At 31.4% G+C, this 17761-nt stretch overlaps 2 protein-coding genes across 2 annotated transcripts; one reads left to right on the top strand and one right to left on the bottom strand.

Moving 5' to 3' along the window:
- Positions 1–2597: 2597 nt before the first annotated feature.
- On the top strand, positions 2598–6924 carry LOC133322894 (lamin-B receptor). The gene is made up of 2 exons (XM_061531848.1): positions 2598–2981; positions 5074–6924. The coding sequence occupies exons 1-2, from the start codon at positions 2598–2600 to the stop codon at positions 6922–6924; spliced, it is 2235 nt and encodes a 744-aa protein (XP_061387832.1).
- Positions 6925–13188: 6264 nt separating this feature from the next.
- Positions 13189–16334, bottom strand: LOC133322905 (PH domain-containing protein DDB_G0287875). The gene is made up of 4 exons (XM_061531859.1): positions 16009–16334; positions 14359–14636; positions 13607–14302; positions 13189–13573 (listed from the first exon to the last, which is right to left on the bottom strand). Exons 1-4 carry the CDS (start codon positions 16332–16334, stop codon positions 13191–13193), a joined length of 1683 nt encoding a protein of 560 aa, XP_061387843.1. The 3' UTR covers positions 13189–13190.
- Positions 16335–17761: the final 1427 nt, after the last annotated feature.

Genomic DNA, 17761 nt, shown 5'->3' with positions numbered 1-17761 from the left:
AGAGGTGTTTATTTGTACGATGCGTGTATGTACGTTGTTGTTTTTATATTTTTATAAGGAGAAAAACCACAAATGGAGGCACGGTTTGGAGTTCCGTTGACCGTATTAGTTCGGTGCCAAAAATAAACGAAAAAAGACAGACAAAAGTCAGAGAAAGAGATGTTATAGAACTCGAAAAAGAATTTTGATGAATTTTCCGCAAATATTGTTACGTCAAATTTTGCTGGGATAATTTATTAATTTAATTTTGTTTTTTTCTTCTTGTTTTCTTTCTACTTACATTCTGTCACTTTATTAGCAATTATTACTATATCTATTATTCTTATTTTTTACATAAAAAATGTTAGCGACAGAATTTTTCAACAATGCAGCAGCTGTCATTTGGTGTTTTGCTAACGGCGTTGGTTTTTCGGTTGGCCGGCTCTCATCTCATTTGTGCTCACAACACAATAGCGCGGCGCTTTCATTTGACGTTCACAGAAAAGCGTTATACTAGGGATCTGTAGATCGATTTTTTGGCTATTTTTATATTTGATTGATTTTTATTGAATTTTATAAAACATTTTAGCAAAGATTAACACCATTTCCTATAATAAAATTATATTTACTGTTTTGTATTGTTTGCCTGGCTCTTATCTCAGCGCTTTCATTTGACGTTCATAGAAAAACGTTATAATAGGGATCCGTAGATCGATTTTTGCCTATTCCATATTAAATTGGTTTTATTGAATTTTTTATGGCATTGTAGCAAAGATTAACACCATATGCTATAATAACATTATATTTACTGTTATTTATTGTTTGGCTGGCTCTTATTTTATTAGATGCGCTTTCATTTGACGTTTATAGCAATGCTTTATAATAGGAATCTATAAATCGACATTTGACTATATTTTATTTGGTTTTTATTGAATTTTATAGTAAATTTTAGCAAAGATTAACACCATTTGTTATGATACAAAATTCGTTCAAATGTGAGAGGTGAAATGTTATCATATCTGATATGGATTTTTCAAATGACATTTGTGAGCAGATAATAGCTAAAATATATTCTGAGCAAATTTTATTTTTTTTCACACCATTTAGCATAAATTTTGTGTTTCGGTGAGAGAAAATGCTTCATCAATTTTTCAATAAATTTTGTTGAAGCATATATTGTTAATTTTTTCGAATTCGAGAAGTTTATACTTGGAAATTTCAATGAATGTATGATTCAAAAGTGACAGCAACCAATAATTCCGGCTAAAAAACCCTTCTTGTTGAAAACATCTACCCTTTTGATCTAATTTTATATTTTAGTTTTGGAATGATTAAACACATCTTGTGGCAACAATATATTGTTATAACAACCATTTTGAGGTTATGTTATATTTCAAAAAAAAATGTATTACTAAATTTTGCTGTATTTTGAATCTTCAGGTTACACATGGACATTTGTAATCCTATTGATCTACATTTTGATAATGGCTTCCATTTTGAGGTTATGAACGATTTAATTGGTTAAGTTTTTTAATACATTTTTCATATAATTTTTCAATAATAAAAATTAGTTTAATTTGATGTTTTTCCTTTATATTTTTCCTTACAAAACGTAAAAAAATAATAATTTTCTTAAAAATAGCATTGCCATGGCAGACACATACGTCAACATTTATGGTGTACGTGAATCACTGTCACCGCTTGACATTGACAAAACACAGTGTCGCTTTACAAGAGAAACTTAAACTTAATTTATCTTATCAGTCCTAAACAAATGTGGCTAATAAATGACTTACAACACTTATATCATGTTAGGAAAATCATTAAAATAAATGTAAATAGAAATGTATTCCCTATATTAAATATAATTTGAACGCCGTTACACATTCAGTATGACTCGGTTCTCATTTAATCACCATCCCACTTCATTCGTAACAATACGGTTTTCATTTAGTCTCCATTCCACTTCATTCGTAAATTTTCGTTTATACCACTTTGAGTTCTTCATTATCGGACATTTTGTCTTCTCCCCACCATTCGTTAAGCAGCTGGAACGTTTTTCAATTTGTCTGCAGTTGGTGAAAAAGAGACGCCATGGTGTAAATTGCTGTCGCCGCTTCGTTTGGCATCAGGCATTGACAAAACACAGCGTACAGCGTCGCTTGGAGAATCAAATCAAATTCTCTCAGTGCGAATAATTAAAAAAATAAATAAATATTGATAACAATAACATTATAAATATATAAACATATCAGATTATGTGTATGGAAGACAAATAAATAAATTAGAAGTGAGTTTAAATTGTTATATTACGAGAAAGAGCGATTAAACGGCAAATTGTAAAGTGGTGTGAGATGAGGATGGTACAGTCTGTGTGTGTTGGGCGGGAAAAACAATCATAAATACACAAGAGGAAGGCATAGGCAGGCAGGCAAGAACAAGTCTGTATGCCGACAACAACGAGTTTTTATCCGCAAATAACATACAATTTTTATTGGCCACAAAACTAAAAATAATTTCCATTTATTTATAGATAACATAGAGAGAAAGTTAGAAGCAAAAGGAAGTGAAAATATTGAAAATATCGTGAACAGTTGTATGCAAAATTATTATTAAAAATGGATGTGCCGCGACGTTTAACACGAGGACGAGGACCTAAGGCGTCTGAAACAACAGCTCCCATATCATCTACCAGACCATCGAGGGCCACTGCAGCAGCATCATCATCAGCTGCGACGACGACAGCTGCACAAGCATCATCCGCTTCCACAGTGGGAGGCCGCCGTAAGACGGCTGCCAGTACAGAAGCCTTGACAGATATTACCGCGAATAGAAGAGTAACCCGAACATCACCTTCACGTGTAACACGCACATCACCGGTCAGACGTACACGTACCTCTCCAGCCCGTTCATCTAGGCCACGTTCAACAATACCCACTGTAACTGTTATACCCGTTACGGTGGAAGCCCGTAGCGAAAAAGAAGCTGTCAAGGAAAAGGAGGTGAGTTATAGAATATTGCAGAACCGCAGATTCTTAGCACTCTAAAAAATGGCAATGTTTAGAAACAAGTTTGATTTTTTTCGCATCTCAGTGGCGAAAAGGGGTCAGGGATGGAGGTCATTGTGCGATTTTTTTTTCTCTTAAGGTATCGAAGATCGACATACGCACATGTGTATATGACCGCATTTTTTTCAAACACTTGATAATGATAAGCTTCTTGGATTTACAAAAACAATTGCCGGGTGTGATTTTAAGAAACAGAAACATGTGTATGCGTGTTGTTTTAAATCTTGTTGTTGCCGTTGTTCTTGTTGTTCTATATTGTTATTTATATATTATTGAGGTTTATCTGTTTGTTTACTTTGTGACCTAGCCAAGATAACAACATCAACAACAAACACACTGGGAGAAAGTGTGAAACTTGTGAAAGGTGGATATTTTTTGAATTAGTTCGAAATGGGATTTATGAGGATGGAATCGTCTAAATATTGAGGGCTGTCTTGAAAAGGCTTTCGACATTTAGAAGGCCTCCAAAATGGCCTTCAATATTAAAAATGTCCCTTTAGAAAGTCTTCTATTCATATGGGGGGTTTAACAGAGGTCTTCTCAATATCGAGGTCACCTCTAAAGGTTCTTCTATTAACCGAATACCTTGTAGAAAAGTTCTATAAATATCGATGACGATTTAGAGAGGTCTTTTAAATATCGGAGATACTTTTAGATGTCTTCTGTTAATAGAAGACCCTTCAGAAGGGTCTATCTAAGACCCTTTACAGCGGGTTTCTCAACACAGAAGTCCCCTTTAAGGGTTCTTCTTTCAAAGGAAGGCTTGCTAGAGAGATCTTGTAAATATCGAAGGTTATTTTAGAGGGTTATAGAAGGATTTGTGCAAATAGAATAGAAGAACCTTCAAGAAAATCTTCTGTTGATAGAAGACTTGCTGGAGAGGTCTTGTAAATATCGAAGGCTATTTTAGAGGCGTCTAGAAGGATTTCTGCTAATAGAATGGAATAGAAGAACCCCCAAGAAAGTCTTCTGTTGATTGAAGACCCTCCAAAAGGTCCTTATAAATATCGAAGTCTCTTTACAGAGGCCTTCTCAATTTAGAAGTCTCCGCTAAAGGCTCTTTTATCTACGGGACATCCTTTCAAATGTCGGAGGTAATTAAAAATGTCCATCAAATTTATAATAGCCATCTATAGAAAGCCTTCTGTTATTAGAAGACCATTCTAGAAAGTTTTTAATATATATTTTGGACCAAAAAGGGCCTTATAAATATCGAAGTCCCTTTCCAGAAGTCCTTTCAATATACAGAAGTCCCACCTAAGGACTCTTCTATCAACAGAAGATCTTTTAAAATTTCCACCACAGAATGAAACCATTTAAATGGGCTTCTAACTGTCGTCGAACCTTTACAAGAGTGTACTAAATACAAATATTCGTTTGGAAAGGCCTTCTAAATATGAAATCCCTCTTTTAAGGCATTTTCTAATTTAGGTAATGCACTCATCTAGGGGTTTCTTTAAAGGGGCTTCTATGATAGGAACCCCTTTTTAGGATATTCTAAACATATAAAGCTCCAAGAGAGGCCTTCTCCACATAAAATCACCCTATGAAGGATCTTCTTTATCTAGATGATCCTAAAGGACCTTCTATATTCGAGGTATTCTATATTTAGAGCGTCCTTTTAGAAGGTCTATATTTTTTTTGGAAAATCTTTTTGAAGGACCTTCTAAATATTCAAATCGCTTCCAAAGAGTTTTCTCGAATAAAAAAATCCCCTATATAGGCTCTTTGTTTTTATGCTCCTTCTGGGGGACTTCTGTATTCGAAGAAATCTCTATATTTTTGGATAATTCTTCTAAAAAGCTCCCTTAATTAGAAAATCTTTTTGAAAGATATTGTAAATATTCAAATCTCTTCCAAAAGGCCTTCTCAACTTCAATTCCCCCTATATAGGCTCTTCTTTATGTAGATGTTTCTTCTAAAGGACCTTCTATATTCGAAGAACTATTAGTCCATCTTTTTTTATTTTTATTATCATTATCTTTTCTCCCCGATTTAAAATCCCTAATACTAACATCTTGATACTTCTTTGTTTCAGGCAAACCTATCCCATACCAATTTGCCTGCAACACTAACCACAAATACTGCAACAAAGGCTCCAAATCGTGCAACGACAACAACAACATCATCGGTACAAAGTACCTATCAAAGTTCGACAACTATACAAACCGTTGAGATACGTACCTCCAGTGGTGAACAATCATCGGATATAGCCAAGCTGACAGATTATTTACGACGATCCGTATCGAAGACATTCTCTTTGGGTGGTGCTGGCGGAGATGAGAGACGTGAGGGTTCATATACACCCAGCCAGCGTACAGATGGCGAAAGTCGTTACAGCCGTTCGGTGTCACGTTCCGTTTATGATGGTGAAGGTGGTGGTGGACGTTATTCAAAGGCGGCGGAATTTTCCGATACAGAGGAAACAAATGAACGTGACGATGTCATCCATGAAGAAGATGAAGGTGCTGCTGGAGGTTATTATGAAGATGTGCCGGAGGAGGAGAGAAATTTCAAAAGTTTTAATGCCAACAATGCCAAGACCAGCAGTTCGGCATTTTGCCGCAAATTACCAATACCCAGTGAATTTGGTGGTTGGTTGGGCGTTACTTTGTTAATGGTATTCGCGCCCCTTGTGGTCTATTATTTACAATGGACTTGCAGTGATCGTAAATGTGAATTTAAAATACCGAACTATAATGCCCTATTGGATACAAATAGTTGGTTATCAAACATTTTCGATCTCGAAGCAGTGGGTGTGTTTTTGGCCTTCAATTTTGGTGTATTCATATTATCAGCTGTATTATTTGGCCGTGGAGTGCGTTTACCGGGTTCTATAGAATATAAATTTAATCTACTGCCCATGACTGCTGTCCTCTCCGTGGCCTATGCTGTGGCCATATATTTGCAATATCCAGTGGCCGATTTTATTATCAAGAATTTCCAACGTTTTGGCATTTACGGCCTATTGAATGCCTATGTATTGGCTTTGTGGGCCTATTACCGTTCGGATTTGTTGAAGCAGCAAGATTCCCAATGTAACATCTATGCCAAATCCGGTAATTTCTTGATTGACTATGCCTTGGGTAAACAACTCAATCCCAAATGGTTGGGATTGGTCGATTTTAAATTGGTATTCTATCGTGTTTCATTGTTGAGCACTTACCTCTATGTGGTATCACTGCTGTACAAGAATATCCAAACCCCCTGGTTACCCAAGGAAGTGGAAGGTGTGCCGGAGGTGATTTCATATTTTGTGAAAAACTTAAAATTCGATACCACTTCCCTGCTGTGTAGTGGCCTGCTATTGTTCTATGTTTTGGATAACATACTCTTTGAACATCATTTGGCTTCGTCGTTTGAAATGCAAGGTGAAGGATTTGGTTGCCTACTGCTTCTACGTTATGCTGCCACTCCTCTGTTATGGACTTCAGTGGCAAAATATTTTGCCGAACATCGTACACCCTTGAAATGTCAATTTGCCATTTATATACCCATCCTGCTGCTGTTAGTTGGTTTATCTTTGAAACGCTTTAGCAATGCGATTAAATATAAATATCGTGTCCAACCGAATCATCCACATTTTGCGAACATCGAAACCATACATACCTTCCAGGGAAGACGTTTGCTATTGGGTTCCCTGTGGGGTCGTATACGTCAACCCAATTATTTGGGTGATATTTTATGTTTGGTGGCATTGGCTCTTCCCCTGGCCGTGGACTTTGTGTGGCCACCATTGATTAGTTTACTCTTGATTGTGGCCATTCTCATTCATCGTTGTTTCCGTGTTAATGCACGCAATTCGGCACGTTATCATTCGTCGTGGGTACGTTATCGTAGTATAGCACGTAACTATTTAATACCGAAAATATTTTAAAAACCCCCAAATTCTTCTTCTATGAAGAAAATAGGAGGGTGGGGTTTTTTTTTAGTTTTCAAAATTTTATACAGGGATGTTGAATTTTTTTTTTAATTTTTGGCAGAATTTTGAATCTGAACTACTAACCTTTTTCATTGTTAGTTTTTCTAATAAGAATTTTTTTAAAAAAATATATATTTTTTTAAATTTTAAAAATTAAATCAATTTTGGAATGATGATTATGAGGCAAAAACATTTTTTTTAATTTGAAAAAAATGCAAAGAAATAATTTTGAAAATTAAAAAAAAAATTATTTGACAATTAAAAATATTTTCCTAAAAATTACAAAAAAAATAAATAAATAAATACAAATTTACATGATTTTTATTAAATATTAATTTTTAATTTGTTTAATATTTTGTTTTTTAAAAAAAAATATTTTTTTTTAATTTTCAATATTTTGCTTTAAAAAAAAATATTTTTTGTTTTAATTTTCTATATTTTGTTTTTTTTTTTTTAATTATTTTTTAATTAAGACAAAATTTTGATTAAAAAATTAAAAACGATTTCAGATGATTTTTGATTTTAAAAATTTATTTTTGTTTTTAATTTTCAATATTTAGTTTTTTTTTCTTTTATAATTTTTAAAATTAAAAAAGAGTTATTTGAAAATTAAGCAAAATATTAAAAAAAAAATCAACATAATTTTGAAAATTAAAAAATGATATTTAACAATTAAAAATAATTTCATATCAAAATTATGTATTGAAAATTAAAAACATTTAAAAAAAATTAAAAACATTAAAAAAAACATTCTAATTAAAAATTATTTTTAATTTTCATTATTTTGTTTTTAAAAATTTATTTTTGGTTTTAATTTTCAATATTTTGTTTAAAAAAATATTTTTTGTTTTAATTTTCAATGTTTTGTTTTTAATTTTTTTTTTTTAAATTAAGACAAAATTTTAAAAATTAAAAAAATTTAAAAAACGATTTTAGATGATTTTTGTTTTTAAAAATTTGTTTTTAATTTTCAATATTTTCTTTTTAAAAATTTATTTTTTTTTTAATTCTCAATATTTGAAAAAAATTTATAAAAAAATCAATATTTTAAAAAAAGTTAGAAAATTTTAATATTTTTTATGAAAATTGAAAAAATAATTAAAAAAAAAATAATTGAAAAAATTAATTAAAATTTTTAAAGATTATGAAAATAAGTTTGTAATATTTTAGATTATTATTTTAATTTTGTAATTGAATTTTTTTGCATTTTTTTAATTTTATTCAAAAAATATATTTTTTTTAATTTATTGAATTTTTTACAAACTGCTTTTGAAGATTATTTCAAATTTGTCAAAAAACTCGCCTCGATTCAAAATTCTAATTTTACACACAATTTACTTGTAAATACAACATTCATTAAAAATTAAAAAAAAAATAAAAAAACAAAAATTGCTCAAAAGCTTAGCCCCCAAAGCTTATTGAAAATTCAAAACAAACAAAAACTCAATTTTAATATGTTGATATTATATAAATATTTTAAACAATTGACTATAATAAAATTATATAAATTAAATCTTATTTTTTTAATAGCACTAAGTTTGTGACCCCACCTTGATTTTTTTTAACAACATTAAAACAAATATTTTTTTAAATAAAAATATTTTTTTAACAAAAATATTTTTTTAAAAAAAGGAATTTTATCCCTTTTTTAAAAAAGCGTAGCCATAAATATAATTTGACAAATTTATTTTTTAAGTCTACACATCTATCTGGTCTACCAACAAGAAATGAAAACAATCAACTCTCAATTTTATTTCCTTTTTTTAGTAGTTTAGTTATAATTATCTTTTAGCCCTTCTATAATAGCATATATTATATATATAGTTTACTATTTTACTTTATATTTTTGTCATAATAATAATAATATGTATTTTGTAAATAATTTATTGATACAAAAAAAATTCTTTTTTTTTTAAAAAAAAAATTTTTTTAACCCCTTAAAAAAACACATCCCACTTTTAAAACACCCCAGGGCTTATATTTTTTTTTAAAAACACTTTTTTAGATGCTAATTTTTTTTAAAAAAAAAAAAAAAAAAAAAAAAAAAAACATGTGTGGTTTTTTAATTCTAAGGGGAATTTTTAAAAGGGGAATAAATCTTTGATAAAAAAAAATTAATTTAAAAATTTGTTTATAAAATGAACAAAATTAAAAAAATTGAAATCTTTTATTTGAAAAAAAATTTTTTTTAAATTGATTTTTTATTAAAAACTTTAAAAAATTAAAAAAAATATTTAAAAAATAAAATTTGTAAAAAAAAAAATCCCTATTTTTTTTTTAAAAAAAAATTGAAAAAAAAACAATATTTTTCATATTCCTTTTTCGACTTTGACCAATAAAAATCCATGAGTTTTTTTATTTTATACCTAGCAATCGACTTCTAAAAATGTGTTGTAAATGTCTCTGTGACTAATCGTCAACTATGTGTGACGGTCTTTTCCTTTCTTTTTGTATATTCCAAACGACACCATTAACCAAAAGGCCACGTCAGTCATATCTACCTACCAACCAACCGACCCACCAACCAATCATGCATTCATGTACAACACTCACAGCTATATTTTTAACCCAAACGATATTTGGCTGATGTAAATTTTATTTGAAATTAAATGTGTACACCGTAACAAGGACAAACAGAGGTTGCATGAAATGATGCAACAAAATTAAATATTAGAAATTATGTGTATTGTATAATTATTATCAATTATGTATAAATAAATAAAAAAATATTTTTTTATTACCAATTAAAAAAAATAAAAAAACTAAAATTTTTGATAAAAAAAATAAATTTTTATTAAAAAAATTAAAATTTTCAAAAAAAAAAAAAAAAATTAAATTTTATTAAAAAAATTAACATTTTTATTAAAAAACATAAAAAATTTTTTGAAAAAATTAAAATTTTCAAAAATTTTAAATTTTTATTAAAAAAATTAAAATTGTTATTAAAAAAAATTAACATTTTTATTAAAAAAATTAAATAAATAAAAAAAATGTCGTTTTTCCTGCTAATTTTTCTGAAAATTAAAAAAAATAACTGTAAAAAATTAAACCTGACCCACAAACGGACATAACCTCAAAGTGGAGTTTAGCCACAATATAGACTAATTTATTTTTTAGGTGACAAATAAATTAAATGAACATGTAATTAAAATCTTAACAAAAAAAAACTAAAATCAGACCACCGAACCGACATAAACTTAAAATTGATTTCAAATAAAATCGGTATATATCTTGTTTTTTTTTTCTACTAATTTCACTAACAAATAATATATGACTATGAAATTAAATGAATTTTTTTTATTTTAAAGATTTAAAAAGAAAAATCGATTTAAATCGGACCCATAAACGGACATAACCTCAAAATTGACTTGAACTAAAATCTGTATAAAATTTGTATTTTTTCTAGGAATTGCACTAAAAAAATAATAAATGGCTGAGAAATTAAATGAATTTTTATTAAAAGATTTAAAAAGAAACAATTATTGAAATTGGACCCATGAACGGCCATAACCTCAAAATTGACTTAAACTAAAATCGGTATAAAATTTGTATTTTTTCTAGGAATTGCACTAAAAAAATAATGAATGCCAAAGAAATTAAATGAATTTTTATTTTAAAGATTGAAAAAAGAAAAAAACAACACTTAAATCGGACCCATGAACGGACATAACCTCAAAATTGACTTGAACCAAAATTTGTATTTTTCTACGAATTTCAGTAAACAAAAATAATAAATTGCAAATAAATTAAATGAAATTGAATGTACAAATATAAAAAAATAAAGAAATGAAATGAAAGTTAAAAACTAAAACAAAAACTTGAATCGAACATAACCTCAAAAAATTTGCAAATCTCAAAATTGTAGATAAAAGGGCAGAATGTGAGTTTTAATTTCCGAGAACGAAATTACAGCACAATTAAGTATTAAAAGTGACCATACTATATATATTTTTTTTGGAAATCTGACATAACCTCAAATTGAATTTTTAACCAAAATCTTTTATAATTTCATATTTATCTACCGGTTTTTTACAAACGCCATTAAATGACCAAAATATTAAATGAATTTGTATCAAAAGGTTTAAAAAAAAACTAATCTTAAAATGTTTTTTTTTTTTTTTTTTGGGAAATCTGACATAACCTCCAATTAGATTTTTAACCAAAATCTGCAATAATTTCATATTTCTATACTCATTTTTACAATAGCTATTAAATGACCATGAAATTAAATGAATTTGTATTCCAAAGGCTTTAAAAAAACTAAAACTTTTTTTTTTTTTTGGAAATCTGACACAACCTCAAAATAGATTTTTAACCAAAATCTGCAATAGTTTCTTATTTCCCTACTCGTTTTTTTTACAACAGCTATTTAACGACCAAGAAATTAATTGTATTTGTATTCAAAAGGCTTTAAAAAAAATCGGACATAACCTTAACCATCATTTATTTATGGCGGTACCAAGGTATATAAAAATCTTTTACTACCACGAAGCTGCAGTTCTCAAGTTCCACAATTGGTCCGAGTCTACTGGACGGGTTGCGCGTTGTTACCATCAGCTTGGTCTTCTCGCCGTTTACTGCCAGACCCACTTTGGCAGACTCCTTTTGTTCAAAGGTGGATGTTACCGCTCGCAATGTTCGACCCATTATATCGATGTCATCGGCGTAGGCGAGTAACATGTGTTGTTTGGTGTGGAGAGTGCCATTTCTGTTCACTTTTGCCTCTCGTATGACCTTTTCCAGCAGGATGTTAAAAAGGTCACACGACAAACTGTCACCTTGTCTGAATCCTCGTTCGGCATTGAAGGGCTCCGATAGGTCCTTTCCTACTTTAACTGCTGACCTTGTGTGATTAATTTTGCAGGAATGCCAAACGCAGACTTGGCTTTAATCACCTCTGAACGAAAGGGGCTGTCGAATGCGGCTTTATAGTCAATGAGTAGATGGAATATGACGATGTGCTTTTTGGTGGGTTTTTTCCAGGATTTGGCGCAGAGTGAAAATCTGGTCAATGGTGGATTTGTAAGGTCTTAAGCCGCATTGGTCCAATAATGTCATTGACCATTGACTTCAATCGTTCACACAGCACATTGGATAGCACTTTATATGCGATGGGAACGAGACTTATTCCTCTATAGTTGGCACATATCGTCTTGTCTCCTTCTTTGTGGTGCACGGGACACATGATGCTGAGGTTCCAATCATTGGGCATGCATTCCTCTAGCCAAATTGTACTAATCATCTGGTGCATGCTTCTGACCAGCATCTGGCAACCAGTCTTGAATAGTTCGGCTGGTTACCCATCGGCTCCTGCTGCTTTATTATTCTTGGGCCGATTTTGTATTTGTATTCTAAAGCCTTTAAAAAAACTAAAATCGGACCTAACCTTAAAATGTTGGCAATCTCACAAAACACAAAAAAAAAAGATTTTTTTGTTTGTTTTAAAATATTATTTGTTTATATATTTTTTTTCAAATCTCTGTATTCAGTTTTTTACAAAAACACAAAAATATGGGTGGGGAATGGGGGGCACATATGTTTTATAAATATATTTATATTAGTGAAGATTCTTATATTGAAAATCTTTTAAACAAAAAGTTGTTTTTTTAAATTATATATGTTGTTGTTGTTGTTGAGATTACAATTGTCTTGTAATAAAAACAACAACAATATATGAATTTAAAAAAATATACAACTTTTTGCTCAAAAGATTTAACACTAATACATTAATATTAAATTTAATTAGAAAATAAATTAGAAAATAGAAAACTAAAAACTAAATGATTTTTTACAATAATTATAATATAATTATCTTTTAGTCTTAGGGGTCTAAGAAGAGAGCTACAACTATTACAACTTAAACATTAACAGCCTTAAAGAACTAAACTGCAGCTTAGCTTAAGAAATTCTTAATTTTAAAATTAAAAAAAAAAATTAAAATAATTATTTTTATATATAAAAAAAATATTCTATAGAAATTCTTAATTTTTAAATTAAAAAAAAAAATTAAAATTAATTATTTTTATATATAAAAAATATTCTCTATTAAATTGTTTTTAACAATTAAAAAATATTAAAGCCAATTTTTTTGTTATTTTTTTAAAAATAACTGTACAAAAAATTAAAACATTAAACTCGGAAACTGTGTATGATACAAATGTAAGACAGCCAGACTGACCTGCCAGGCCTTAAAAAGAGAGAGAGAGATTTAAATTGAGCCTTTAAATCAATGTTGGAAATAATTCATTAAAACCCGGTGGCCAGTCACTAAACTCTGTTGGCAAATCCTCGGACAGAGGTTCATAGTGTGACGAGGAGGGCGGTGAACCCAATATCGATTCATAACCATGATCTGATGTGGCCGAGTGATAGGATGAAGCGGGCGATTTGGCCAGCGGTGAGACCAATGGCCGCTTGGGACACAAAAATTTGGCAATGGGATCAAAATTGAAATCCTCATCATCACCATCATCGTCGTGAGTCGCCGTTGTCGCTTCATCATCACTACAACTGGTGACATTGAGAAAAACTTGAGAGGGTGAGGCAATGCCAGAGGGTGAGGCTGAGGTATAGATCATATCAACATCATCATCCTCGGCAGCGGCTGAAGATGAAGCTGAGCCGTTATTGGTATTGCCACCATCCCAATAGATTTCCTCCACCACCTCATTAACCGGTACGGCCACATCATCCATGACAACGGTTATGGAATTGGTTTTGGCATCATAGGTACCATACACAGTGTCGGGGGTAATGTTCGTGTTGTTGTTATTATTGTTATTTGTGGCTGTAGCATCTTGTATGGCTGTTAATGTTTGTGTTGTAATGGAGGAAGTAGCTGCTCCATTTTCTAATTTATTTTCTAAACCCAATTCCCCAGCAGTTTGCAGAGATGTCACATATAGGGGTGTAGATGTTGTAATTGTCTTCCGACTTAGGCCACTGCCATTTTGGCCTGTATGTTCGCCGGATTCCAGGCATTCTGCTGTGGTCCCCACCACTGATCCAGGCAATCGCTCTGTTCCGCCTGTAATTTCGGCAACAGACGCATTGCCCGCTCGATCGCCTGCCTCCAGGTCTGCTGTGATATCGGCAAGCAGGCTTTCGGCAAGTTCTTCCAGCTTGCCGGCATCAAATTCTGCATCATCGAGCGTTCCTTCGACGATTTCGCTGAATTCGGGGGGTAGGAGCATATCTTGTAGAGTAGGCAAAGAGCTATTATCCGCCACAGCGATGATACGGTTGTGCTCTTTTTCAACTGTTGCTGGAGCTTCAACACATTGCTGTTGCTGTTTAGCTCCTGTGTCGACTGAAAGTCCTTGGGTTGTGAGCCCTGCTGCAGAGGGTCAGTATTTTTGGATACTGCTGATCCAGTTAATAAGGACTTACAGCCGGCACAGGTGTTAATCAGGTTGCTGTGTTGTTGCTGCTGCTGTTGTTGTTGTTTGTTTTGTATATCTTGTAATTGTTGCCTAAGCGTCTCAACTTCCATATCAAGTTTTTGATTTTTCTCCAGGAGGGAATCATTGATGGCCTGCAGACTTTCACATTTGTTGACGAGGATTTGTGTGCGTGCCGTTAATTCTTTGATTTCACTTTCCATTTCTTCCATGCGGGCCTTTTTGCGATCGCGTGAGGTTTGCGCGGCAACGCGATTTTTTAGTTTTCTGCAAAAGAGGAAGAAGAAGAAAACGGGGATTGATTAGAATTTTGTAAAGATAATTTTTTAAAGGGGTTGAAAAAGAGAAAATCCTTCATCCGAAAATCTACAAATTTTGAAACAGGCCTCGTTCTACCCTTAATTGTGAAATGGTCCTGGAGAATTCAAAATCGTTGGAAATTAATTTGAGACCCTTAATAGGCTATATTTCAAGGACCATCGGATACCAATAGGCTTGAATGTTTAATAAGTGGCAAAGAAATTAAATTAAATTGTGTTAAAAATCTAAAATAAAAAACTGAAATTGGACCCATGATCGGTCATAACCTTAAAATCGATTTTAAACAAAATCGGTATAAATTTTGTATTTTCCTACAAATTTCACAAAACAAATAAAAAATTATCAGGAAATTAAAAGAAATTGTACTTAAAAGCTTCTAAAAATTTAAATCCGACCCATGATCGGACATAACCTTAAAATCGATTATGTATAAAATCTGGTTTTATGTTGATTGGTCTGCTAATTTTCTATACAGATATTAAGTGACAAAGAAATTATGTGAAAATTTATTTAAAAAATTAAAAATCGTAAAAGAACTTAAATCCGACCCATGATCAGACATAACCTCAAAATGGATTTTTTTGCCAATTTCCTAATTATTTTGTCCTTGCATTGAGTTTTCTAAAGGAATTCTTCAATTCAGCCTAGCTGAATTCTGTTTTCAATTCGAAATTTTTAATCCAGCCTGGCTGAATTGTTATTTCCATTGAGTATCACCACACTTCAGCTCAACTGAATTAGTATTTTTATCAAAAACTTCAATTCAGCTTAGCTGAATTATGATTTCTATGTAATTCCTGCAATTCAGCTCAGCTGAGTTGTGTTTTCTGTAGAAAATCTTTAAATTAGCTTTGCTGAATTAAATTTTCGATATAAAATTTTCAATTTATCTTAGCTGAATTAAATTTTCCATATGAAATTATCAATTTATTCCAGCTGAATTAGGATATCTGTAATTCAGCTTAGCTGAAATGTGTTTTCAATAAGAAATCATTAATTAAACTGTGTTGAATTGTATTTTCTATAGAAATTTTTCAATTTTGCATTGCTGAATTGTGTTTTAGATATGAAAACTACAATTCAGCTTAGGTGTATTGCTAAAAAAATTACATAGAAACCCTAATACAGCAAGAACAAAAAAGCTTTCCTTCTTTAGTCTAATGATGACTAATTCGAATACACTTTCGTTAGAGAATGGCAAGCAAAGCAAAGCTTTTTTCCATCCGACCATAAATTCTGTTTTCCCTTATCACTTCACATTCATTATCTCTGCTCTGCTCCGCAGCGGGTCTAGTATTATTTTTCGATTAACACTTACTTCCGTTGAATTTTCTCCTCCCATGTCAAATGATCCAAACGGCGTTTCTTGCCACGGGGTGGATTTGGGGTGGCCGTGCTACTCGAATCACTGCAACAATCATTATCCGAAACCGTAGAAATTGCTGGTGAATGGATTTGTTGTGGAGCTGGAGCTGGTTTAATTTTGGCTAATAATGTGCTGGTGTTTGTAGTTGTTGATGATGATGAAGATGGTGTTGTTATGGGAGTTACAATAGTAGCTCCCGAAGCCACTGACGATGGCGCTGGTATGGGCGTAATAGCCACATATTTTGGAACCGTAATAAAAACTGTTGGAGTTGCCATTGTTTCTTCCTTTTTTGTTTTAAATATTCCAATTCCAAAACGAATTCACTTTGTTTTAGAAATTCATAATTTGTTTTGAACGTGTTTGATTAGTTGTGGTATCAAATAAAAATTAATCTGCAACTTGGACTTCCGTATGTATGTCTTCGTTGTCTGTTTGTTTGTTATTATCTGACGTGTTGTTTATGTTGGACTGGTGTCATCTAATGGGTTACTGGCCTTTTGGTATCCATCAGTTACTGCAATTGTTGTGCTGCGTAGTATTGGGAAATTCTGTTTGTTTTTTGATTTTCTTCATGTCTTTTTTCGCACTGCTGTAAGTCACTTTGTATTGTTGTTGCTCTGCTTTGCCAATGCGCTGCGTCAATCCATGTATTCTTCAATGATTGTAAAAATTAAACTGAAAATATATTGCGTGGACCAATCGACTTCGTATTCTCCAACATTCCATGACCGATGTACTGAATACGTAGTGTTTTCTGATTGGTCGTTGCCATATGACAACAGCGTTTGGTATATAAAGGCGGCAAAGAAAGCAATGGGAATGTTAATTCAAGGTTAAATATTGGAAAAATTTAATGAAAATTAATTAAAAAAATTATAAATGATTGTATTTTTTTTTACCGTTATATTATTCTGCTAGAATAAGGGCACACAAAATCGTTTAGATATTTCCAAATGCAACAGTGTTTGTAAAGTGGCGGAGCCACACATCACACCATGGGCAGTTGATATATAAAAGTGACATAATCAAAGAAAAAATTGAAATTTAAGAGAATTAAATTAAAAATAATAAAGAAAATACAAAATTTATCTATGCCTGGTGTGGTTTTGGTACATATTCGCAGAAAAAACATTTAATTTTTTGATATACATAATCAGATATTTATTTTTCATAATAAAGGTGTGGACCAAGGGGCAAATTTTGAGTATTTTTGTTTCTGTGAATACAAAATAATGAACGAATACAGCACAATAAAGTTATGAAAGTCACAATTTGAGGATATATGCAAAATCGGACATAACCTCAAACTTGATTTTAGGCTAAATTAATGAATTAAATGTGTATTTTTCTACTGAGCTCACTAAATATATATATATTTTATTACATACATTTTAATGAAATCGTAATAAAAATTTGTATAAAAACCTAAATCGGGCATAAACTTAAAGTGTGTATAGCTCATGGTTAATTCGACGGCGGGAGGTGGCCTTGCTTTTGAGTTGCTTACTCAGACCATAGTAGCATCTGTTGGCCACCACTATACTTCTACGAATTTCAAAACTGATGTCATTAGTATCATTTATGGCGGTACCTGGATATATAAAATCTTGGACTACCTCGAAGCTGTAGTTCTCAAGTTCCACAATTGGTCCGATCTACTGGACGTCTTGCGCGTTGATACCATCAGCTTGGTCTTCTCGCC

Source organism: Musca vetustissima, unplaced genomic scaffold (assembly GCF_032173495.1).
Source record: "Musca vetustissima isolate MV318-11 ecotype Yass unplaced genomic scaffold, APGP_CSIRO_Mvet_v1 utg11468, whole genome shotgun sequence".
NCBI classification, from domain to species: Eukaryota; Metazoa; Arthropoda; class Insecta; order Diptera; family Muscidae; genus Musca; species Musca vetustissima.
The sequence above is the reverse complement of the archived record's forward strand: the minus strand, read 5'-3'. Positions and strand labels throughout refer to the sequence as shown.